This window comes from Oryza glaberrima, chromosome 10 (genome assembly GCF_000147395.1).
Source record: "Oryza glaberrima chromosome 10, OglaRS2, whole genome shotgun sequence".
NCBI classification, from domain to species: domain Eukaryota; kingdom Viridiplantae; phylum Streptophyta; class Magnoliopsida; order Poales; family Poaceae; genus Oryza; species Oryza glaberrima.
In genome coordinates, this window is record NC_068335.1 from 3,299,011 (window position 1) to 3,324,170 (window position 25,160).

General features: G+C 40.4%; 2 protein-coding genes and 1 pseudogene across 7 annotated transcripts; 1 reads left to right on the top strand and 2 right to left on the bottom strand.

Annotated features, from left to right (window-relative positions):
- Positions 1–434: 434 nt before the first annotated feature.
- On the top strand, positions 435–1,344 carry LOC127752659 (putative wall-associated receptor kinase-like 16; annotated as a pseudogene).
- Positions 1,345–9,455: 8,111 nt separating this feature from the next.
- On the bottom strand, positions 9,456–16,829 carry LOC127752463 (heterogeneous nuclear ribonucleoprotein Q-like). 6 transcript variants are annotated; one of them, XM_052277843.1, is made up of 10 exons: positions 16,760–16,810; positions 16,577–16,594; positions 15,987–16,412; positions 15,784–15,900; positions 15,557–15,697; positions 15,290–15,475; positions 14,435–14,639; positions 14,065–14,225; positions 12,336–12,421; positions 11,840–12,243 (listed from the first exon to the last, which is right to left on the bottom strand). In XM_052277843.1, the coding sequence occupies exons 3-10, from the start codon at positions 16,395–16,397 to the stop codon at positions 12,132–12,134; spliced, it is 1,419 nt and encodes a 472-aa protein (XP_052133803.1). In that variant the 5' UTR covers positions 16,398–16,412; positions 16,577–16,594; positions 16,760–16,810; the 3' UTR covers positions 11,840–12,131. The 6 variants fall into 6 exon arrangements, 2 of the variants coding, with proteins under 2 accessions (XP_052133803.1, XP_052133802.1); XM_052277842.1 differs by lacking the exon at positions 16,577–16,594 and having other exon boundaries at positions 16,760–16,829; XR_008012363.1 differs by having other exon boundaries at positions 12,211–12,243; positions 13,554–14,225; positions 16,577–16,822.
- Positions 16,830–19,326: 2,497 nt separating this feature from the next.
- LOC127753292 (wall-associated receptor kinase 2-like) lies at positions 19,327–24,903 on the bottom strand. The gene is made up of 3 exons (XM_052278773.1): positions 23,901–24,903; positions 21,637–21,810; positions 19,327–20,656 (listed from the first exon to the last, which is right to left on the bottom strand). Exons 1-3 carry the CDS (start codon positions 24,817–24,819, stop codon positions 19,533–19,535), a joined length of 2,217 nt encoding a protein of 738 aa, XP_052134733.1. The 5' UTR covers positions 24,820–24,903; the 3' UTR covers positions 19,327–19,532.
- Positions 24,904–25,160: the final 257 nt, after the last annotated feature.

Genomic DNA, 25,160 nt, shown 5'->3' on the forward strand with positions numbered 1-25,160 from the left:
GTTCTTTAGATTCTGCTGGAATGAAGGTATGAGGTTGCCATCTATTGAAAACTGCCCTGGGTGCAGTGATATCGTTGAGAGCTCAAGCCGATCATATAATAGGGGTAATCGACTAAGGCAGACAAGAGTTTCTGTTCATCAAAGATTGGGTCTAGTGAATTAAGATCATGGCCAAGAGGACAATGTAATCAAGAAGAATCAATGGTGTCCTTCTGGTATTTTCACAAAGAATCAGAAGAGAAGGGTTCAAAGATTGAGGAACAGAGAGCGCCTTCAGGAGGTTGAACAAGAAATTAATCATCGGCTGAGGAAAGCAAAGCCAAGGTAGGAGTGGCGTGTTAGATGATCTAAAGAAAATCACAAAGAACAATTCACACGTTATTGGCCAAGGAGGTTTTGGTAAAGTGTTCAAAGGGACGCTCGAAGATAATACAATGGTGGCAGTGAAGACTTCAATTGAGGTAAATGAAGCTCGGAAGGAGGATTTCACAAATGAAGTTATAATACAATCGCGAATGATGCACAATAACATTATCAAGCTATTGGGTTGTTGCTTGGAGGTGGATGTTCCAATGTTAGTGTATGAGTTTGCCGCTAATGGGAGTCTGCAAGACATTCTCCATGGTGATGCCAATTGCTCACTCCCTCTCACACTAGACATACGCTTGGACATTGCAATTGAATCTGCAGAAGGGCTAAAATACATGCACTTGTCCACAAATTGTACCATACGACATGGTGATGTCAAGCCTGCCAATATACTTTTAACAGACAAGTTCATCCCTAAGATCTCAGACTTTGGGACATCCAAGCTTCTTACTGTAGATAAAGACTTCACCATGTTTGTTTGGGAGCATGGGATACATAGACCTAATATTCCATAAGACTGGTCGTTTAACGCAGAAAAGTGATGTTTATAGTTTTGGTGTTGTATTGCTAGAGCTCATTAGTAGAAAGCCAACTATATATGGCGAGAACTTTAGCCTCATCATCGAGTTCCAGAAGGCCTATGATGAAGTACACAGTGGGAGGGCAATGTTTGATAAGGAGATCGCGGTGGAAGAAGATATCTTTATCTTGGAAGAAATTGGTAAGTTGGCAATGGAGTGTCTAAAAGAAAAGGTTGAAGAACGACCTGATATGAAGGAAGTAGCAGAACGACTTGTGATGTTGCGAAGAGCCAGAAAGCATGGACAAGGAAGCTATAATTTGAGTCCTAGACACCATGAAGAGATTAGTATTGAAACAACTCCTACGAGTTTTGGTGCTGATTTTAGCACAAGTAGTAGTGTGAGTCTTTCTGCAACATGCACTCCAGAACGCAAAGAACTCTACAAGCTATAGATCAACAACTGGAAGTGAAGCAAATAAGCTATATATATAATCTATCTTCTGGTATGTGCAGCGTACCTATCCTATAAATTAGTATCCATTGATTGAAATAACTTTATGTCTTCAAGCATGCATCTCCTACCTATGTTTTCTAGCTATGACAGAGATGCAGTTTGTTGTAGCACAAGATTGTGTAATCTATTTTCTGTAGTGTGGAACTTGGACCATGTTAGATATTGTTGTATACATGTAATGCACGACTTCGATCACATTAAAGAATTTCATAGAGCTAAATTAAAGTAGCTTGGAATGTGTATAGAAGCTTTTTATTTGTATAGTAAACACTATATATCTAATGATCTAAATCGTTTGTTGACAAGCTACAAAGCTAACTAATATTTGCTTCATGATCAAATGAAATGTCTGCTGAAAATTACATTGTCCTGATTAATACTATTTATCCAATCCTGCATTGATGATTTTATAGACAATTTTCTCCATACGATCAAAAAATCGTAGGCTGTTAAATGGCTTTACGAAGAGAATTCGACTTAAGAAAATAACATAATATTGCCATGACTATTCATCCCCCATGGTAGCCAAATGACCATTTTGCTTGCCGTTTCTATTTCTTCTTCTTATTTTCTTTCTATTGTTAGATATAGGTATATAACAATCATGACAATTCTGGTAATTTCTCCCCAAATTTTGAATTAGTAAATTATATAAAAAATATAATTGAGACTCCGAACCAAGTACTTCAAGATCTCTTACTTTTTTGGCCTAGTGTGAGATAACCGTAGGCCATACACAAAAACACATGGTAATTAGTACTAGTGGCCAAGGGCAAACCGTCGGCTTAATTTCCCCTCGGCGATCAGTGGTCAGTAATTAGCGAATGGCCGACGGTACCCTCAGTTATCAGGTTTCCGATGGTGGAAAGCCCTACAGTTTACTTTCGGCCACTTGTGCAGATGCGCGATTAGCAGGTGGACAACCATCTCAATTCCCATCTGTAACTAGTATGCTTGGTAACTATGTTTTCATTTTCTTTAGAATTTGTATTTTATATTTCTATATTGTTTTGGTTTTGATTTCTTTGTAAATTATATATTTTAGTGTTCAAGATATTCACAAATCTTGGCTTCCAGGTGTACCTACACGGGAAAACACAAACTGCATAAATAAAAAATATGATTGCAGCTTGTAAAGAAATTTCTTAGATATATATTTCTTATAACAGTTACATTACTTTATTTTTAGATAAAATGATAAAATAGTATAGATCCACGTGTTAACAACACTGATATATCAGTGATTCACGCGCCATCAATAAGTAAGAACATTTAATAAATCTAGATTTGGAAATAAATGTGGACGGGGAATCATAAGAATTTCTATATGAACAGAATTGGTGGTAGAATGGTAAGCTCTAAAGGAAAAGTGTTGACTCTAGGGAGATGGTATTTCATGTACTCTAGAGATGTTTGGGAAAGGATCCAAAGGAAATATATCCCAGAGCAACAGTTAGAGGCTAGAGAAATAAATTGAGGGGTTTTGTAAAAGTCGAAAGAAATAAAAAGGAGGGTTTTATAAAGTTTAAAATAAAGAAGGATTTTATAAAGTTTAAAAGAGAGCATTTAACTTTACAAATAAAATTTAGGTCCAAAGTAAAAGAGATTAAAAGAAAGTAAGGTTGCTTCAAAGGAAAAGTCGAGAAGAGCACAACTAAAACTTTTCGCGAAAATTTTTCCCTGAAATTTGAGTATATTGCATCAACCCTTCGCTCATTCATCTTCTCATACATTGCAACAAGAAAAACTAATATTATAAAAAAATCACATGATTAGGTTACGATTTCGATGTCAATATAGTTTTGAAGATGATGCGGTGATTTTTTTGGATAATGGATTAAATTCCCGCCTTTACTTCAAATAAGCTATAATCACTTATTACAAAATTCTCTCAAAGAGAGCAAACATTCAGACCACTTCATAGCGACGGGCACGTCCAGCAAGAACAGATCCAATATACATCGCCACCATGGAGACCAATACCATGTAGACTTCTCACAGCATGACTGCCAGCAGGCACCACATGTAGGCATCAGCGTTAACGAAGGAACGTTAACATAGAGATCGAACTAACAAGGCACGAAGATCGCCATTACTCACCTTGCAGCACGGGATGACTTAATGTTGACTTCCCCAACCATGAGTGGCACTAGCATTATACTCCCTCTAACGTTTTGACTTTTTTCTAAGTTAAACTTCTATATATTTGATCAAATCTATAGAAAAATATAGTAACATTTTCAACACAAAATAAACCAATTTAATAAAATCAATTATATTCAATGCTAGATTTAATAAAAGCAATTTGGTGTTGTAGGTGTTGCTATATTTCATTATAAATTTGATTAAAATTAAAGAAGTTTAACATAGGAAAAAAAATCAAAGTGTATAATTGTTAACGACCAAATTTGGTAATCCAAGGATCGGAGATGAAGAAGAAATCGAGATGGAGTTCGAGATGGAGATCGTCCCGGAAACAGAGTAAAGATCGGCTGAAGTCCGAATCGGCTGCGGCCAGGATTGGCAGAGTCCGAGTTGGACACGGTTAGCCGATTGAGCTGAATCTGATAATATGACAAGGCATACGTTGTCGGGTTGAGTTAATAAGCTTCATGAGGATTGCCACGCATGGATAGAGTCCTAAGAAGGCAATTGTATCTATTAATTAGGATATTTTATGTAATTTCCTTAGAGATATGTTTCGACAAAAGTCTGCCGCAAAGACTTATGGTATCTTAGAGTTTGTTAGAGATAAGAGTCGTGTCCGATATGGACATATTTTGTAATCTCGGGTATAAATAGACCCCGAGCCCCATGTAATCAAACTAACACACGTTCAATACAATCTCGGCGCATCGCCACCCTTTTACTTTTATTTTGATTCGACGAGTTCTTGCTTTCGGGTTGAGCTGCATCGATTTCGATCTTCAACTAGAGGTAAAACTTGTTATGGCGGCTTGCGTTCTCGGGATTAGTGCTTCCATCTTTATGATACTCTAATTTTGTTTATGTATTTCATCGAGTTATCATATATTTTATATAATCCCTGACAATATCGTTATCTCACCTCCAATCGGCTAACATCTGTTATTAGAAGGCAGCCGATTAGATTAAATATCAACGTTGGCTTAGATTATATAAGATATCTACCATTCTATGAAACATCCAACGACTTGATTGTCTAGATATTATCCTTCTTTTCATACTTATAGCTGCATCAGTTGAGTTTGACCTTATAAGTCGTGATTAGAATCTTAATCTCTAGCCTGCTTTTTGGTTGTCAATTAGGGTAGCATCGGGGTTTCAGCCGATCTTACCTGATTTAACTACTTTTATCTTATATGCTTAATTGACATTTTAGATCTGCCCTTTATGTTAAGATCTTGTTGCATCTAAGTATATTAGGTTTCTGTTTGATATATTCTGCTTGCTTTAATATCTTAATATAGAGTGGTATCGGAGTATTAGCCGATACATACTAGATCTATCTGATCGGCTATGCTATGAAAATATATAATCTCGTTGTTAATATATATTTCGATCTAAGTGATTTATACTGTCTCGGCATGGCGACCAATCTATACCAATCACTTGATTTAAGTATATATCGACATAAGGATTGAATATTGTTAATATCTACAGCCGATCGAGTAGATTTAGTTCTTTCTTACTCGCTCATAATTGCCGATCGATGCATATGTGACATCAGCTCAAAGATAAATGATATGTCATCGGCAACTAGCCGATCGGCTATCATTTATGGATTTAACCGCGGTTTCTTTGTCTTTGTTTCTTGTTGATTGCAGGATCAAATCAACTGGCACGCTCATACACCTAAAGGCAAGCTTTTGGACCTCCACTGGAGTTAAGCAGATCTCCCAGGCCTCGTGTTTTTACATCAACAATAATATGGTACAGCAGCAGCAACCGCAGCAGCCATCAGAGGGTTCAGGGTATCGCCGTGTCACACCCTGAAGTTCTTCTCCCAAGCCTAAATCATATTAATAAATGACCCCGAGAAATTGTTTGAGTAATGGCAAGAGAGAAACCCTAATTTAATAAATGCACCACCGCTTCCTCCTTCACCTTTTTCCCTCTTTCGCCATCCACTCCTGAGCTCTCCTTCGCCCTAGCACCGTGCACCACCCGCCGCCGTTGCTTTAGCCACCTTCGGCCGCCACTCGCCGCCGCTAGAGCCGTCGCCGAGCCTCGCCATCGCCGTCGTCGGGTTCGCAAGACCGCGGGCCATGCCGTCCACCCCTTCCCCGTCCAATTCCGCCGCAGGAGTCCGCTTTCCACCACGCGACGGTGAGCTCGCCATGGCCGCCGCATTCGGCCGGCGCGATTTTGCCTGCCTCGCTCTCCCTCTCTAATCTCTCTCGATTGTTTCCTTAGGTTGCCCCGGAGCCCGTCCCATCATCGTCGTTGTTTTCCGTCGCTCGTCGTCGTCGATCGTCATCGGTGAGACCCTTCCCCTTTTCCCCTCTCTCTCCCACGCCGCCTAGCACCGCCGCCTAGCCGTGTCGCCGCCGCTCGCGGCCTCATGCGCCGCCGCTCGCCAGAGCCGCCGGGCCGGCTTACGCGGCCCGCGCGTGCTCCCGGCCGCACGCCGCCTCCGCCGTCAGATCTACCCGAGGGTAGATCGGGGCCGTCCATCGCCACCCACGTGGCAGCCCACGTGGCCGCCACGTCGGCGCCACGTGTGCGCCACGTGGCGCTCCCATCCCCGGTCCCGTCGACTCGATTCACCGTGGACCAGCGGCATTGAGCCAATGACATGTGGGGCCCGCACATGTCGGCGACGCCCCCCCCCCCCTTCGCTGACGTCACCAGGGCTAATTATTGGCAATAAATCAATTATGGTTTTTCTTTTTATAGTAAAAACACAGTGAATCTTCTAAAATTCATAGAAAATTCATCCGTGCTCCGTTTAAGCCCATTCAAATCTCAGTAAATCAAGAAAAATGCAATGAATCCATTAAAAATGGTTTTGTTCTCTATTTCAGTAGTCTTATAGCCTATTTGCATTGTTTACTTTGTATGTCGCATAGATTCCGGCTCTCCCGACGCTCTGGTGTACTTCGAAATAGTCGTCGAGGTTCCTCCAGCCGGAGAGCAAGACAAGTCATGCTTGTCACTTGAACATATTGATCCCATATTGCAAATGCTCTATTGTTTTCCTTTAAATATTGCATCGTTTTATAATATTACTATGGGATGATTACCTACTGTCTCAGCCATATCATTTGTTATCCTGTTCCTTTGCTAGTTTGGGTTGTAATATGACTAGATGTTAGATTAGGGAATGCTTAGCCATGCTTAGTTCAACTAGTACATAATGGGGGACATTAATGCATAGACTCTAGATTCTAGTATTGATGTTGGATTAGTGCCACCGCTGTGGTATTGGTTAATTAAAATATATTAAATGGTGGGCTGTGGGTGCATGGTTTTGATGGTCGTGCCCATGGCAATTAAGGACTGGTTCGTAGGAAACCCTGGAAGAATTTCTGATACTTACCACAAACCAGTATGGGCAACGGCTGGGCTTGTAGTGTAGCTTCCCTCTATCTGACGCATCCAGGCAAGGGTGGGCGTGATGGAGTTCGGATGGGCGCTGCGATGGTTTATGCGGCTTTCGGATTCACCTAGACACGATAGGGGACTGTCCGCTGCCTTGAGAGGAGTGGGGGTGAAACCTAAGATGTGGTGTGCTTGGTTAGAGGGGGTTATGCGAAGGGTCCTGTCACGGCCTCCTTCCAGTATGTCGTGGTGGCATGTCGACGCACGGGAATGTGTTGTGGGGCTGTGTCTTGTGGGTACAATTGTACACCTCTGATCAGAGTAAAACTATTCGAATAGTCGTGCCCGCGGTTATGGGCGGTCAACCAGATTCACTGTGATTAGTCTCACCCTAGATTAGTTTAATGGAACTGATTAGTTCAGGTGGTGGTTTGGGCCTGTCTCAACGTGGTGTAGCGTTCAGCAGTGGTTGGTTTAATATTGGCTAATCATTACAATTGATTTACTGCTTTCAACTACTGTTTATAAATGCTAGCTTTATGCAAATGAACTCTTTTAGCCCTCCTTTGGTTATACCTTGCATCATACCCTCCGTTCCGGTATGACTTGTTGAGTACAGTGGGTAGTTCTTGCTCTATCTCCCAACCCTCAGAGTTTGAGTATGCGTCCGATGGTGGTTTCTCCGAGAAGTAGGCTTCGTCCGTGCCGTCGAGGATGCCTGTGAAATGGTGTTCCCGCTGCAATACAAGTCAAGGCTTAGCTTCAATTATCTTTTATTTTCCGCTGTATTTATGTAAGATTTTTATAATGTTTGTAAAACGTGGATTTGTATGTCAACTTTGTCGTTTGTGTACCCTGGCCGGTACTGAACAGGGGTTTTAATGCACATTCTGCTTGAAATTCTATTCGGGAATTTCTGGACGTGACATGCCACCTCGGTGCATCTTCATATGTGATTTCCTTTGCCTTCCACGGAGGGAGGGCGGCCCGAGGGGTGCAGACTCGGCAGCAGTGTGTTAACCTTCGGCTGTTTGCCTTTGATGAGATGGCGACAGGAAGAGGCTGACGGCAAAGGCCGCCGTGGAGCACCGGTGGTTGGTTCACGGGGAGGCGCCTCGCCGACTTCAGATTCACAATTTTTTTCACATTCTTTAGAAAAAAAATCAAAACCAACTTTAAATGTCAAACGAGACGATGTAAATGTTTGTTGGTCGACTTAAGTTTATTTATTCAGATTGATTGCCTTAAAAAAATTATACCAAATTTGTTTGTAACAGAATAAAGAAATTCGTCCAACCTATTGCCTTACATCTCGGCAAGCACGCTATAATACTCTTCATGGACAGAGGAGCAATGATGAAAAAAATTTACTAATAAACTTATTTTTTCAATAATTTACGTTTATATATCTGCATTGTTATTGTAAAGATTTGTAAAAATATACCCATCCTGCGACGGCCCCACAGCTCTAAAACACAGGAGTGACGGTCCCGCAGATCCAAAACGCGGGACCGCGACGGTCACGCGTGACCAAAACGCGGCAGCGCTATAGCAGCGATTTTTATCAATGTGTTGACACTGTTCACAAACTAGTTGGCACTGTTTGCATGCCGGTTCCACACAATGGGTCTGCCGGACTGCCTAATGAACAGTGCTAAACAGTGTTTAAAAAGTACTAAACAGTGCCGATCGGATAATAAAATCGCTCTAGCCGCGGTGCCGCGTTTTGGTCGCGCGGGACCATCGCGGTCCCGCGTTTTGGATCTGCGGGACCGTCGTCCCGCGGGACCATCGGTCCTGCGTGGCGGGAGGGTATATTTTTTTCAATTTATTTCCATGCAGGTATATAATGGTAAATTATTAAAAAAATAAGTATATTTGTAATTTTTTTCGAGTAATGATGAGTAAAAAGGAGCCTCATCATTCGTCCTATGGCTTATCAAAACTTGATTTTAAAGTTGGTTTTGATGTTTTTTTTTCAATGTAGTTTTATTTTTTAGCTTTCGTTTTTAAGTCACACTAAGGACACATGTAGTAATTTTTACATGCAAATCATTTTTTATCCCTAAAAATAAGCCGTTACTGGCTTACCGCTTATATAATCAGCAACCAATGAGCCCAAAATCACAAGAAGAAAAACTGGCAGGTAGGTCCAATTGTATGCAGATAATTCTTCCATCCCATTGGTTTACCACTACAGACGCTGCCGCGACCGCGAGATACAAAACTTGAACACGACTGTTTTCAATTCACAAGCACCACATGCGTGACACATAAGTATAACTGAAAGAAGATGGCGGTACATGTCTTAGGCTATTGCAGGTGTTATGCTGGAACAGCGTCTAAGCTTTTATCTTGTTTCATAATTAGTTAAACAAATCCATCACATTGCGTGATGGCTGGATTGGCGGCACCAAGGGAACGGAAATGAAGATATTGTATATGGTAAGACTTGTTTGCGACTCTAGGGCAGCAGAGATTATCTTACAAAACATATCCCAGATGACCGTCAGGGAGCACCATTGTTACCATCCTCATTCCAGCTGGTGCTGGTCCTCTACCATATATCATAGGCTGTAACAAAAATGTCCATAGAAACAACTACAATGTCAACATGCAGTAGCGGATGCAGACGAAGCAATTGCAAACGAAGAATTATTTGTGAATAGAATTTTTACATGTGTGTTCTTAGCAAATCTAAAAGCAAAGTCTGAAAAATAAACTTTAATGAGAAAATTTCAAAATCAACTCCAAATTTAAGGTTGAAAATTTAAATTTTAGCTGATAAGCATCAGCGAAAAGATGAGGCTTCAGGATTCCTAGCATGGGTATTCGGAGTTAATTAAATCATGTTTCATAGAATTTATATAAAGATGCTAGAAATTAATTAAATAAAACAATAATTTAGCCCCGCAGATGAAAACAGCTCAAATGCATATATATATCTCACAAATTTACTAGATATCTGATAACTAAATGTAAAGTTCATGCAAAAAAATCATGATCCATGTTTGAAAAAACATTAACAGTATCAATTTGACTAATCTTCAAGAGACTCACTCAAGGCATTTTTCTCTTCAGAATATGATGCTTTATTATCATTAGACAAACACTAAGAACTTCCTCATCTACATACAAATCAAGGGAGTATGTGAAGAGAACGGTGTATGGGATTGCTTTTGATACACCATCAAAGGTCAATGTTGGTGTTCTTACAACACGCCAATTTCATTTTTTTTTTCGCTTCCTTAAACTGCCTTCAATGCACTTGACCAAAATCTCTCTTATTCCCTGCCTTAGCAGGCGGTAAAACGACTTTTGTGACCTCTCCATGAATTTCAAAGATCTCCTTAATCTTCTCTTTAGAAGCATTCTCTGGTAAGTTCTTCACATATATAGTTTTCACCTGTAAAAGAAAAGGCCATTCAGACAAATGTTCCTAGGGAACAACAAAACAAAATGATATGAAATTTCAAAGCTAATTATCTCTATGAATATAAAAAAAAATCAACAAGCGAAGGGTGCCTTGTACGAATAGGACAATCCATCCATAACAGAAACAACCTTGCACAGGTTGAGCCAGTGGACAGTGGTATTGAATCAGTAGACTAGCTTCCACACAACAAAGTGTAGTCTGTTATACATTCCCTAACGTGCCATGTAGAAACTAAAATCATGATGCAGCTGCATCCTGGAAATACATCAATAAAATGATGGTTATTTTGGTTCAACAATGGTAATCAGTAGTTCTGGATAATAAAAACTTTAATGTGAATGAGACATGATTAATAAAAAATACAAAATATTTCATGTTTCTTTGATCATTTGCCAGTTCCTTTAGCAAATTATGGCACGAAAGAAATACTCTCTCTGTCTCATAATATAAGAGATTTGGGATGGATGTGACACATCCTAATACAATGAATCTGAACATACAGTCTGTTCAGATTCATTGTACTAGGATATGTCACATCCATCCAAAATCTCTTATATTATAGGATAGAGGGAGTAAATTCAATGCCTCTTTTACAAGTGAATCACCCCCAACAATAAATTAGTAGTATCCCCCAATAAATAAATTAGCAGTATAAAGGCCACTTTAAGAGTTTAGATTCATAAATTTGTCGCAATCTTTTGTTTACCATCTTGCTGATTAACGATTGCCTTAAAATTTCTCTACTACGCAGTCGTCCTCTAAATGGCCCACAACTAAACCCTTATAATCCCTTTAAATGGGACATAACGATAGTGCTTATCTTATATTCTCGGCTAGTTTAAATAATAGAAAATGAGGAGCGTGATTGGGATTAAATGAAGGACTATGATGAAACAAGTTGGAGAAAATGGATGGGTAGTATTTAAAGTAACCCCTTCATAGGTGAAAAATCATTTCCCTTTCCTATTATCCAAACGGTCCATCGAATCTCTGTTACAGACGAGATGGGAAGGAGGATTGCGACGGAGGAAGTATTTATAGGCTGTAACAGGACATGGTCCTGGACCTCGTCGGCGCGGAGGAGCCGTGTTCGGCACTGCACCTGCGAGGCAGGAACTGATACTAGATTAATCTGAACTTTGATTGATTACTTCCAACGAAAGCAGCTTACAATTTATAAGGGAGCTAAGGGATAGAATCCTAACAACTCAAGAGATAAAGATGACTAACAAACTCCTAAACTGAACAGAGACTAAACCGATTACTATTCCTCATTACGGCTGTGTCGGCGGAACTCTGCGACGGCGCCGTGCATAATGCAATCCCCACATGACAATCTCGGCAAGCAGCCAAGCACACCCAGGAGCATAATGCTGTACCAGGAGTCCTGGACAGACCAGCAATGATGAGGTTACAAAATCACGCACCCACCGAAAAAACTGGCACAAGATTAACATATTTGGGGAAAAAAATGTAAAGAGGTAGACAGGTCCAACTGTATGTCTGCAGATAATTTTCCAATTCCATCGGTTTACCACTACAGACGCCACCGCGAGATACAAAGCTTCAAGACACTGTTTTCAAGTCACAAGCACCACATGCATGACAGATAAATATAACTGAAAAAAGAAGACGGTACATGTCTTGCGCAATTGCAGGTGTTATGCTGGAACAGGGTTACAAGCTTCTATCTTGTTTCTTTAGGTTAAGAAATCCATCACATTGCGTGATGGCTGGATGGCAGCAGGACCAAGGGAACGAAAAAGCTAGTAAGGGCGATATCGCCGGCCATGACTTCCTTCGCCACCTCTGCTGCCACCATCCCTCCGGTCACCCCGTCGCGGTGGGGGCGGAGGAGGGATTCCACCTGGTTGTTGCCTGTCAAGACATTACAAACAGAACTGTTAGGAAATGAAGATGTATGGTAAGACTTGTTTGTGAGTTGTGACTCTAGGACAGCATTATCTTACAGAACATATCCCAGACGACCGTCAGGGAGCACCATTGGTACCATCCTCATTCCAGCTGGTGCTGGTCCTCTACCATATATCATAGGCTGTAACAAAAATGTTGATAGAGACAATGACTAAATTGTCAATATGCAGTGGTGGATGCAGGATTTCTAGCATGGGTATTCAGAGTTACTTAAAGCATATTTCATGGAAAAGGACAGTATATGAACTACCAAAATCAATGTACAATAGATGACCATGCAATTTAATATAAAGGTGTTACAAAATCATTAAAGAAAACTACTCCGTCTGTCCCAAATTATAAGACCTATATTTTTTTTACAGTCTTCAATAATATACTTTGACTAGTATTTTATTCCATTCTATGATCCCAACAAATATGAAATTAGCATCACATAGAAGTACTTCAAAATATAAATCTAGTGATATAACATGCATAATACTTAGTATAGATATGGTTAGTATGATTATTAGTCAAAAGCAACCAAGTTTGATTTTCCTTAAAAAGGGGGCAGCGGCGCCCTATAATTTGGGATGGAGGGAGTATAATTTAGCCCCACAATTAACAAACAGCTCATATGTGCGCTTTTTTAGGTTGGCACAAGTAATAAAAAGTAGATGGGAATGATTGGAGGAAGGTTGTGATAGATTGAAAAAAGAAAGTAGGTGAAGGAGAATGATATTAATTAGTTGAGAGGAGGTAGGTGGAGAAATAGCTTCATTTTGGGACAAGATACTATGCTATAAATAGATATATTTTGGGACGGAGGTAGTATCTAATAACTAAATGGAAAGTTCATGCAAAAAAATCATGATCCATGTATAAAAGAACATTAACAGACTATCAATATATGTTGACTAATCTTCAACAGACTCAAGGCATTTTTCACAACTTCAGAATATGATGCTTTATCATCATTAGACAACACTAAGAACTTCATCATCTACATACAAATCAAGGGAGCATGTGAAGTGAACAGTCTATTGGATTGCTTTGATACACCGTCACAGGTCAATGTTAGTGTTCTTACAACACGCCCCGATGTGGTTACAGATCTTTCTACTTTTGTTTTGGTGTCTACAGTCCACAGTTTTCCATAAAAAAACAATGTACCATACTTTGATTTCACATTTACGTATCAACAAAGAAACTTCGAATTTCGAATCAAGATGCACATATTACAGAGAAGATTAGGATTTAGAATCAAGACGCACATGCTAGCTCCTCCATCTACCTGCATGTCCTTGTACAGGATCCAGAGAACTAGTGCGCAACAGGCACACTACTTGCTCAGCTGCTCCTCCTGGCAAATGCGACGTTCTGCCACCCTGGGCACCTGTCAGCTTTGGCACTTGGGACCGCAGTAACCATGCCATGCCTGGGTGACCGTGCACCCATGCTGCCAGCTGGGTAGCTGGAAATGGGGAATTGAGGAATAGAGATGCTGGATATTGGTTAACTAGGATTTGGTGTTGGGCATTGTGGGCCACTGGGCCTTATAGGCAGACTGTAGCTGAAGTGGCGATGCTCAAGAATGGGTCATTTTGTGGACTGAGGGTTTAGTGGATGGACGAAAAGAGCCAGAGAACGAAGCATTTGACCCAACGAGATTATACATATGTATTATACCTATTTATATGTGGATTTTCTCGCAGAATGTGTTTGGTATTTAGGTATACTAGGACCAACCCTACCATAAGCACCACTTGGTTTAGTTTGGTTTACCTGGTTGAATCCAGGACCACCACCACCATAAGCACCATATGGATCTCCCATGTAGCCACCATAAGGAGGAAGAGGAAAATTTGGAGCTCCTCCAGGCTTGAACGAGTGATCAGGCTTCTTGTCTCCCAATGGCTTGGCCATGGATACTTCCAGCACTTGCCCTGTGATTCAGTTAGCACAAGATTATTTCTAATCAACCATATTTCGAAGTTACTAATATACAGAGTAGTGGTGGTAACTGCAAAGGTCCCATAAAATCATTGCAGCAAATGATCAAATCACATCTGCTTTCCACACAAAGCACCTACCTAGATTAAGATCAAGTTTAATAAATAATGATAAAAGGATAACAACATGGAGAAAACATTACCATCAATTTCATACTTTTCGCTTCCTTTAACTGCCTTCAATGCACTTGATCTTTCAGCAAAATGAACAAACCCAAAATCTCTCTTATTCCCAGCCTTAGCAGGCGGTAAAACGACTTTTGTGACCTCTCCATGAATTTCAAAGATCTCCTTAATCTTCTCTTTAGAAGCATTCTCTGGTAAGTTCTTCACATATATAGTCTTCACCTGTAAAAGAAAAGGCCAATCAGACAAATGTTCCTAGGGCTCAACAAAACAAAATTATATGACATTTCCAAGCTAATTATCTCTATGAATATAAAAAAATCAACAAGCTAAGGGTGCCTTGTACGAATAGGACCATCCATCCATAACAGAAACAACCTTGCACAGGTTGAGCCAGCGGGCAGTGGTATTGAATGAGTAGAATAACTTCCAAGTCAAACACTCAATCTAACTAGTATTTCAGATTGCTTTAATCTACATACAACAAAGTGTTGTCAGTTATACAATCCTTAAAGTGCCATGTAGAAACTAAAATCATGATGCAGCTGCATCCTGGAAATACATCAATAAAATGATGGTTAGTTTGGTTCAACAATGGTAATCAGTAGTTCCAGATAACAAAAACTAATGTGAATGAGAAATGATTAACATAAGAATTACAAAATATTTCATGTTTCTTTGATCATTTGCCAGTTCCTTTAGCAAATTATGGCACAAAAGAAACAAATCCAATTCCTCTTTTACAAGTGAATTACCCCAATAAAATAGCAATATAAACAGTTTTTTTTCCCAAGGGGCCCTAGTTCAATTTGCAGAGTTGCAGTGCATACGTTGAGCATAGATAGCGCTGACTTTTCATTGACAGTGTATACCTGGGCAGCTGCAGAAGAAGAATCTGATGATGATGAACCCTTAGGTTCAGCCCAGCTGACGGTCAACTGGCTACCATCAACCTTAAAGTTTGGTGCTGACAATTTCTGCTTGGCATAGTCTGCACAAGCATGGTTATAATACTCAACAAAGAGGAACCCACGGTTACGGCTTGGATCATGTAAATCCTGCAGGACCAAAACAAGGTCTCAATTAGCAAATTCGGGGCCTTCCTAGTGCAAAGTACAACCATGAAATCACAGACACACCTTGAACATCTCAATGTTCACAACACCTGGGCCCTTCCCCTGGATTATGTTTCTCAGCTCGTCCTCACTCAACCCCTTGGGTACATTGCCAACAAATAGCCTGTGCTTTGCCTGTGACAATGAGCACCGCAGTGTCCTCCCCTGCACCACAGACCATACCATCCAACATAAGTGCACCATACGTGATGGAATTAGAACCTCTGTGGCAACCCAGAGAGCCACAATACCTTGTGTTCTTTGTCATGCAGATCCTCAATAGCACGCTGAGCCCCATCCTTGCTGGTGAAGGTGACAAATGCGAATCCTTTGTTCTCCTTCGTCTCTTTATCCTTCATCAACCTCACCTGTTGTCATCCAGAGCTTCAGGTTATTGCACTATGTGTTACAGGGATGCAAAAATTACTGGAAAAGCCTTAGATCATTCAGATACCTCAGAGATTTCGCCAAACGCCTCGCATAGCTCATGGAGGTCATCCTCGGTGGTGTCACGTGGGAGACCACCGATGAACACCTCCGAGCCCTGAGGCGGCAGAGCGAGCAACTCGTCCCATTTCCTCTTCTCCTCCTCGTCCTCGGGCCCGGCATCGCCGCCAACCTTGTCCATCACATCGGCGCCTCCTTCGCCACCCGCGGCGGGATCCCCACCCGCACCCCCCGGCCCTTCCGCGTCTTCCCGACGGCCGTCGCCCTCCCCCTGCCTCTCATCGGGATCCTCCTCCTCCGGGTCGTCGGAGTCCTCGCGGCGGTGGCGGCGGTACCCGTCGTCGTCGTCCATGATGTCGTCGTCCCCCTCCAGGTCCACCTGCTCCTCCGGCTCCTCCGACTGCTGCCGATCCGCCATCCCAAAACCCTAACCCTAGAAACCCCCAACAAGACAAAAGAAAACGTAAATCCTAAACCACCAACCCACAAAAAGCAACACAAATCCTCAAAACAAGAGACGAATTGAACGCGCGTGCTACAGATCTAACGCATCATCAGGATCAAAAAATTGAAAAAAAAAATAAAATAAATCGGTACCTTTGAGACGGAAAAAATCTAGGGAAATTCGAAAATCGCGGCATGATGCGAGAGAAGAAGAAAGAGAGCGTAATTAGCAGTAGTAGCGGTGTGGATTTCGAATCGATTCGATAGAACAGTAGTAGTATTGAGATTTGAGAGCAGTGGATGGAATTGGGGGAAGGGAGGAGAAGAGGGGCTTACTGGACTGGAGGAGGAGAGTGGTGTTTTGGATGGGGAATTTGCGACTCGACCGCTCAAACGGAAAAGGGAAGACGCGTTTCCGGCTACCTTTGTATATATAGACAGCTGCTGTCAGAAGTGACTTGGGCCGTACGGCCCATCGTGCTTCATTGCTTCGCGCCAAAACGGGCCGGGCCGCGCCAGCACGGCCTCTTCAAGGACACGGCCTGTAAACGGCCCAATATCCAGATGGGCCTGTTCGTGTGGACTGCAAAATCGTGTCACAGGAAAAGGGAATAGTTTTGTAATTTGAGGATTCTGTCCTTGATTCTAAGCATATACCAAGAAAATGAAATATCTCAAAAAGGAAACACAGAAGAGAGAATCTGAGTTTAGGCTGTTTCAGACAATAGACTCATTTGCCAGAATATGAGATTTGGTCTGAAAAAATAGAGTAAAAGACTTTATACATGGTCATTTATCATATCTGGAGCTTTTGTTTAACGAAAAAGAGAGAAGTGTTAGTTTTTTTTTTTTTTGACTCCTCAGTAATGACAACTTAGTTTTCATCAACTTTTAGTTCTTCCTCGAGTACAGTAGTATCCCTAAATACTTCATGTCCTGTGTAAGTACTTATTTTGTAAAGATCAGATGATCTAATTAACTGGAAATCTGGAAAGTGTTGACCCTTAAGATCAAGTTAGTTAGGAGGTCAGTATTCTTTTACTGAACTGAAGCATTAAACAAGTGGCTGTAAGACTGAACAAGCATCAGCTTCTTCAGACTTGAATGTAATAACTGTAGTTCATCCAAATTGCATGCCGGATCCTGTACATCACCAGAGTACACCATCCATCAGCCCCAAATAAGCCTTGTTTAGTTGGGGAAAAATTTTGGGTTTGGTTGTCAAATCGGATATACGGACATATATTTAAAGTATTAAACGTAGTCTAATAATAAAACAAATTACAGATTCCGCCAGAAAACTGCGAGACGAATTTATTAAGCCTAATTAATCCATCATTAGCAAATGTTTAATGTAGCACCACATTATCAAATCATGGCGCAATTAGGCTTAAAAGATTCGGACCTTTTTGTTGTAGGTCGGCGAAGTACCAACTGCATACTTACGCATACGTTCTAGCGCTTCGACTCTTACCACTTCCAAGAGTTCGAGTGACACTTCACGTCCATCTTCGCCACCCCTCGGGCCACCCTCCGTTGAAGGCAAAGGAAATCACATATGAAGATGCACGGAGGCTGCGGCGGCTGCTGCTGCTGTACCATATTATACACTTTGATTTTTTTTCCTATGTTAAGCTTATTTAATTTTAATTAAATTTATAACGAAATATAGCAACACCTACAACACCAAAATGCTTTTATTAAATCTAGCATTGAATATAATTGGTTTTATTAAATTGGTTTATTTTGTGTTGAAAATGTTACTATATTTTTTCATAGATTTGATCAAATATACAGAAGTTTAACTTAGAAAAAAGTTAAAACATTAGAGGGAGTATAATGCTAGTGCACCAATAATGGTCATCGGACTCCAACCGTTCAACGCCCCTCATAGTCGGGGAAGTCAACAATAAGTCATCCCGTGCTGCAAGGTGGGTAGTGGCGATCTACCTGCCTTCTTAGTTCGATCTCTATCTTAACGTTCCTTCGTTAACGCTTACGCCTACATGTGGTGCCTACTGGCAGTCATGCTATGAGAAATCTACATGGTGTTGGTCTCCGTGGTGACGATGTATATTGGAACTGTTCTTGCGGGACGCGCCCGTCGCTATGAAGTGGTCTGCATGTTTGCTCTCTTTCAAAGAATTTTATAATAAGTGGTTGTAGCTTATTTGAAGTAAAGGCAGGAATTTAATCCATTATCCAAAAAAATTCACCGCATCATCTTCAAAACTATATTGACATCGATACCGCAACCTAATCATGTGATTTTTATTATAATATTAGTTTTTCTTGTTGCAATGTATGAGAAGATGAATGAGCGAAGGGTTGACTTGATACATTGTAATGCACGGGCATTTTTGCTGATGTATGGGCCAGTTTGGCACGTCACCACCTCTTGCTCTAGCTCTCGCTCCAGCTCATCTTGGAGCTGAAGCCCAACCAAACAGTTTCAGCTTAACACAAAAAGGGATCGGAGCTGACTAGAGTGCTTTTGTAAAATAAACTAGAGAAGAGGAGCTGGTTTTGGGCTACTCCACAACTCCACTCTAGATCCAACTCCTGAAGTTAAATTTAGGAGTTTGAGCCCAGCCAAACGGGCCTATGTATAGAAATATAAAATATTTTGAGAACAAATGTTAGGCATTTCCTTCTTGGCACATATTGAAACCCAGCAATGCATAGGTGGTAAGCCAATCTATCTATGTAAACTATGCAAGATTACACAAAAGTCTTTGTAAGGATAATGATTTTTTTTACTTTAGATATATATAAGCAATGTTACAGTGCATGCACTTCAATGAAACATTTTCAAGTCACGTGCTGCAATCAAAACAACCATAGACAATATATAACATGACCCGAGTTCCACACACCAACAATAGTTATAACATGACCTGAGTTCCACACAACAACAATAGATTACACAGTTTTGTACTACAGTACACAAAAGTCGCTTCAAAAATTACAGAAAACATAAATAGGAGATACATACTTGAAAAACACAATTTACTTTAAATGAAATGACACTGATTGATAACATTGATTATATCACGCATACCACAAAATATATATTTCTGTTCGTAGATCCTTCCTATTGTCCTCCTTCTTAGTTAAGTGGAGTGGTTGGTACAGAAAGCGTCGCACTGCTACTTGCACTGATGCTAGCACCAAAGTTCTTAGGAGTTCCCTCAATAGTAATCTCCTCACAGTGCTGAGGACTTAGACTATAATTTCCCTGTCCACACTTCCTAGATCTTCTCAGCATAACAAGTCGTTCTGCTACCTCCTTCATATCAGGTCGCTCTTCAACCTTTTCTTTCAAACACTCCATTGCTAACCTGCCTATTTCTTCTAGGATTAGGATATCTTCTTGTTTTGCAATCTCCTTGTCGAACATTATCCTCCCACTGTTCTCTTGATCATAGGCATTCTGGAACTCAATGATGAGGCTACAATTTTCACCATATATTGTTGGCTTCCTACATATGAGCTCTAGCAGTACAACTCCAAAACTGTATACATCACTCTTTTGTGTTAAATGGCCGGTCTTATGGAATACTGGATCTATGTAGCCCATGCTTCCTACAACAAACATGGTGAAATCTTTGTCTACAGTAAGAAGCTTAGATGTCCCAAAATCTGAGATCTTGGGGATAAACTTATCTGTTAAAAGTATGTTGGCTGGCTTGACATCACCATGTCGTATGGTACGACTTGTTGATGAGTGCATGTACCTTAGACCTTCAGCTGATTCAATTGCGATATCTAGGCGTAAGCCCAACGGGAGAGGGATGTTGGCATCACCATGGAGAATGTCTTGAAGATTTCCCTTAGCGGCAAACTCATACACCAACATTGGAACATCCACTTCCAAGCAACAACCCAAAAGCTTGATAATGTTATTATGCATCATTTGCGATTGGATGATCACTTCATTTGTGAAATCATCCTTTCGAGCTTCATTTACCTCAATTGATGTCTTCACAGCAACCGTAGTATTGTCTTCAAGAGTCCCTTTGTACACCTTACCAAAGCCTCCTTGACCAAGAACTTCTGAATTATTCTTTGTGATTTTCTTTAGCTCATCTTTGGAGAAAATCTTGACATTGTCCACTTTCTGTAGCACTGAACCACCATTCTTTTTAAAATATTCATTCATTTTTCGCTTTTGGTGCATCATTAGCGTGAAAAGAACAGCAACAATTAGGAAGGAAAATCCCAAAGTGATGCCTACAAAAGTTAAGAAAAACTTATTAGCAAACATAACAAATCCATATATGAGTTGCAGTATTATTTTTTTAACAGAAATATGAATGAAGGATCATTTTATTTGATAAATATTATTATGAATAACTAATGTTATATTAATATTGGCATGTTCAATATATCGCTGTAACTAATCTTTTTTATTTATACTTAGCAGGGACGTGAAGTTAAATAAGGATGGTTTTAATTGGCCGAGATGAGTAAGTTGGTAAAGAAAATAAATAAGGGATAGTTATGATTACTTTAAACCACTTAGTTTATATTGCTCCAATGGTTTACCATCAATATTGTCGCTTTCTACGATATGCCACTGGATTTATCAATTGTTTCTACAATATGATTGTTTTTAAAAGTCAAAATACCCTTGTAGACATGCATCCAAAGGTTGACAATTGATTTATCTCATTATACGTTTAAAAAATTATGAAATTTTTGGTGTAGTTTCCTTACACAACATAGAATTTTCTGTTTATGTTTCAAAATTTCTTGCATGTATTTTTTGAAAAGTCTTTTTATGTGGCATTAGAGAGAAATAACTTACACAAAAAAAGAATGAAAATATTTTGTGTAGCACATGAAAGATGATTTGTATAGAAATACAACACCACAGAAAAGTATACTATGTGAGACATAACAGAAATATTATATTTTATAGAAAAATAATAAAATGTAAAAAGCGTGAAACTTATACAAACTTATATTCTTATATTATGTGCTAGGAGGCTAATTTTTTAAAATTGTTGATTTTTTTTAGTTTTGTCAATTAACTGCCAACCCTTATATTTTTAGGCATTATAAGAAATTCTTTGTTTGGCTGAATGGTAAATTGTAGAAACAATTGAAAAACATAGTTGATGGGAAATCATTGAATTGGTGTAAACTCAAGACATATATATAGTATATTATTTCATATATTTTTTAAAAATTTTGAGGTGCATATGTACCTAGGGCAAGCCTTGCTGCAAGAGGGAATTTTGAGCTGCACTCTTGTTTCTTGGGGCCTTCACCACTCCACTGGTATCCTACACGGCAGTGGCATTCATAATCCCCTGGGATGTTGTTGCAGACGCCGTAGCAGGGATATTTCTTCTTGTTGGACACATCACACTCGTTGATGTCTGTGCATATAAAAGGGAGCATATATATTAGTCGTTAGATCAACTGTCACTAGTAAAAAAAGAATTAATTTTCGTAGGCTTTGGCTTCTTTTTCCTTTTTCTTTTTGACAGGAACCTAGCTCAAAATGAAAATCACCTGTCAAGATGGCTTAGGCTGTCCCAGGATTATAAACCATGTATGAAAACCTATTTTTTAATTGGCAAATTCTTAAAAAACCGCCTATAAAATTTGTAGCTCTTCATGAAATCTACATTGAAAGTTTTCTTTCCATTTTAGATAGTACGTTTAGATGTCTAAATATTCGTTACAAACTCTTCAGACCTATTTTTGAAAATGAACTTTTGAGTATTTCAAATGATCTTGGATGAAGACATTCTACATTAAAATTGTAGAGCCTAACTAGATCTACAACTTTGTACTAGTAAATATCTTTATAAGCTCTAGTATCTATTTTTGTATAAGAGGTTCTGTAAGAAATAAAATTTTTAGGAACTCATAGAAAATTCATTTTAAGTCCTATTGAGGTTAACTAAAGTTCTCCAAGATCGTTCTAGTAAGACTTAGGCTCTGTTTGAGTCTAAGATGAAGATGAAGATAAAAATGAAGATTATGTGTTTTACGTAAAACAAGGTGGTAATAACTTGTAATTAATTAAGTTTTAATTATTATAAACTTGAAAAATGGATTAATCTGATATTTTTGAACAACTTTTATATAGAAAATTTTCACACGAAATGCACTGTTTAGCAGTTTGAAAAACGTGCCACAAAAATCCAAAACTTTATCTCCCCTCTATTGGGTTCTTAAACATGACCTTAGTAACTCCCTCCGTCCCAAAATATAACAACTTCGAGCCTCCAAATCTTTATCCCAAAATATAATAACTTCTACACCAACATTCTCTTCTCAAGCAATCATAATCTCCCATCATTCAAATTTCCCATCAAGCTCCACTTTTCATCCAAACACAACCGTCCCCTATTTAATTCTACATACTTTCTTAATAACCATGTCCAACCCTAAAAATGCTTATATTCTGGAAGGAGGGAGTAATATTTTTCTTAGAACATTTTTTTTAGTATGGTCATTCACTAATGTCACGTTAGATAACATATCAACTCATATAGAGGTAAATGATAAGTAAACAATTATACTAACATAAATATAAATGAAAAATATTGTAAGGGTCATATATAGCTTTGGTCACCTCATTTGAACTTAAAATGAACTTTCCATAAATCTTTAAAGTTTAGACATTTTCAAAGAATAACAAGTTTTTTCATATGGACTTCCTAAAGAAATGTCATTTTAGGCGATTCTCATATGGAAAGGCTCGCAAAAATCAACTTTTGAGGCGGTTCTCTTGAAAATACCACCCTTCAAAATAATAGCACTACTACAATAGGAAAGGAGTAGTATCTTGATATATATGAAGTCGTATGATGAAAATCTTTTTATGAAAATTGGAGAGCTCTACAACTATATAGTTGAATGTTTTTTCACTCGAGACTTTTTATGGGTCCTGATATTCGTTACGAAATCTCAAATCTATTGTTGAATAAACAAACTTTTATGTTTTTAAATGAACTCAGATGGAGCTGTGCCCTATATCAAAATTGTAGAGCTCGATGTGATCTACAAATTTGTGGTTGATAAATTTTCCTTTTGATATCATTTATAGTGCAATTTATATATTACAAGTTTTAGAGGGGCGAAGTCAAAAGAATAAGCATCTCTCCCACATGCACAAAGTTCTTTATAGGCGAGATGGTAAGGACGCTACTTGAAGAAGAGGTCCCCGTTCAAATCCTATATACCACACGTGTGCAAAATTACGCAACTCGTGAAACTTGCGACGCGCGGCCGTGTATATATAGTTGCTTACTAAAATACAAAATATGTTTTTCCTTTTTTTTTTGCGCCTAAATCAAATAGCGAAAAGATCAAATGAAACCTGGTAGATTTTTTTTAGATAATGAATTTAAACATCAACAGGGTTGATGTACACAACGAAAGGTAAAAATAAAGGTAAAATGGTGGCACTATTTAGCAAAACTGTTAGCTAATAAAATAAAAACATTAATCTTACCCTTGCAACCTTGGTCCTTGTCGTAGGGGTTACCCTCGTAGCCTTGCTTGCACTTGCAGTAGTATCCGGGACCGTTGGTGGAGTTGACGCACTCGCTGTTGTCGCTCACACACGCGTACCCAGCCGGTTTCTTCTCCTGCACCTCCGGTGGAGGGCAGGTAACGGAGTCGCGGATGGCCCAGTCCAGCCACACCGGCATGGTTCGGTTGAGGTCCATCTTCAGGTCGGCGCTACGGAACTCGTACTCGTTCTTGTCGACGAGGAAGGAGTAGTCGCAGGGGCTGAAATCTACCTGGAAGCCACGCGTCCAGGGCCCGAAGGAGACGACGTTGTCGGTGAGGCCCGGCGAGATGTCGACATGGCAGCAGCCGACGCCGGCGCACCGGCCATCCTGCGCGCTCCGGGAGTCGTTGCAGTAGGAGACGCAGCCGGTGTAGAAGAGGCCGCTGTAGTGGGTGTTGCTGCCGCCGCTGTTCCCGTTCTGGGTGTAGGACAGGGTGTTGCACCCGATCACGACGAACATGTTGCGGCTGTCGGAGATGCGGTACACGCCGTTGTTGTTGAGGTCTACCTCGCCGTAGAACCTCCTGGTGACGTTGTCACCGGAGTCGTAGCACTTGTACGCCACGGGAAGCATCACCTTCACCTCCGGGAGCTGTTCCACCGACAGGCTCTGCACATGGATGCTGCCGTTGGCGGCGGCGAGGGTCGGCACCAGGTCGCCGCTGCCGTTTCGGGTGTTGCAGGCGATCTCGAAGCCCTCCCCACGGGAGCAGTTGGGGCCGATGCCGAACGGGTAGGGAATGTCGACGTCGCCGCACCTAGCCTGGCAGCCGGCAGGCCGGCCGGTGACGACGCTCTCGTCGCCGGCGGCGGAAGCCAAAAGCAGCAGGCTGGCAAGTAGCCAGCATGTGGCCATCGACGTGTATACGTTTTATATACGACGTAGTAGTATTAACTCGTTTCTTTCTTTTTCCTAGCTTGGTTTGAATCAGCTGGAGTAGCTAGCACACTCGCCTATGTCCCCCGGGCATGTACTTATATAGCAGGAGCAGCCGATCCCATCCATCATCCAGCCAGTTCTGCAAGTTGTCATGCTCCTCCTCATATTATAATTCCTCCGTCCCAGATTCCCTGAATGCTTGACTACTAGTATTGTAAGTGGCACTACTTAATTAGATCCTTAAAGTATGGTAAAATATATTCAGCACGCGCTCTCTATTTGGTTTTATCAAGAGGCCCTTTCGTAAGTCGTCCGAT

Coding starts and splice junctions, on each gene's coding strand:
- LOC127752463 (XM_052277842.1), bottom strand. CDS start 16,397: ATGGCGGATCGGCAGCAGTCGGAGGAGCCGGAGGAGCAGGTGGACCTG. Junction 14,226..14,434: donor CGAAAAGTATGAAATTGATG/GTAATGTTTTCT, acceptor ACTGAATCACAG/GGCAAGTGCTGGAAGTATCC. Junction 12,244..12,335: donor GGTCGTCTGGGATATGTTCT/GTAAGATAATGC, acceptor ATGTCTTGACAG/GCAACAACCAGGTGGAATCC.
- LOC127753292 (XM_052278773.1), bottom strand. CDS start 24,819: ATGGCCACATGCTGGCTACTTGCCAGCCTGCTGCTTTTGGCTTCCGCC. Junction 21,811..23,900: donor CAAGGACCAAGGTTGCAAGG/GTAAGATTAATG, acceptor TTATATGCACAG/ACATCAACGAGTGTGATGTG. Junction 20,657..21,636: donor TGCAGCAAGGCTTGCCCTAG/GTACATATGCAC, acceptor TAACTTTTGTAG/GCATCACTTTGGGATTTTCC.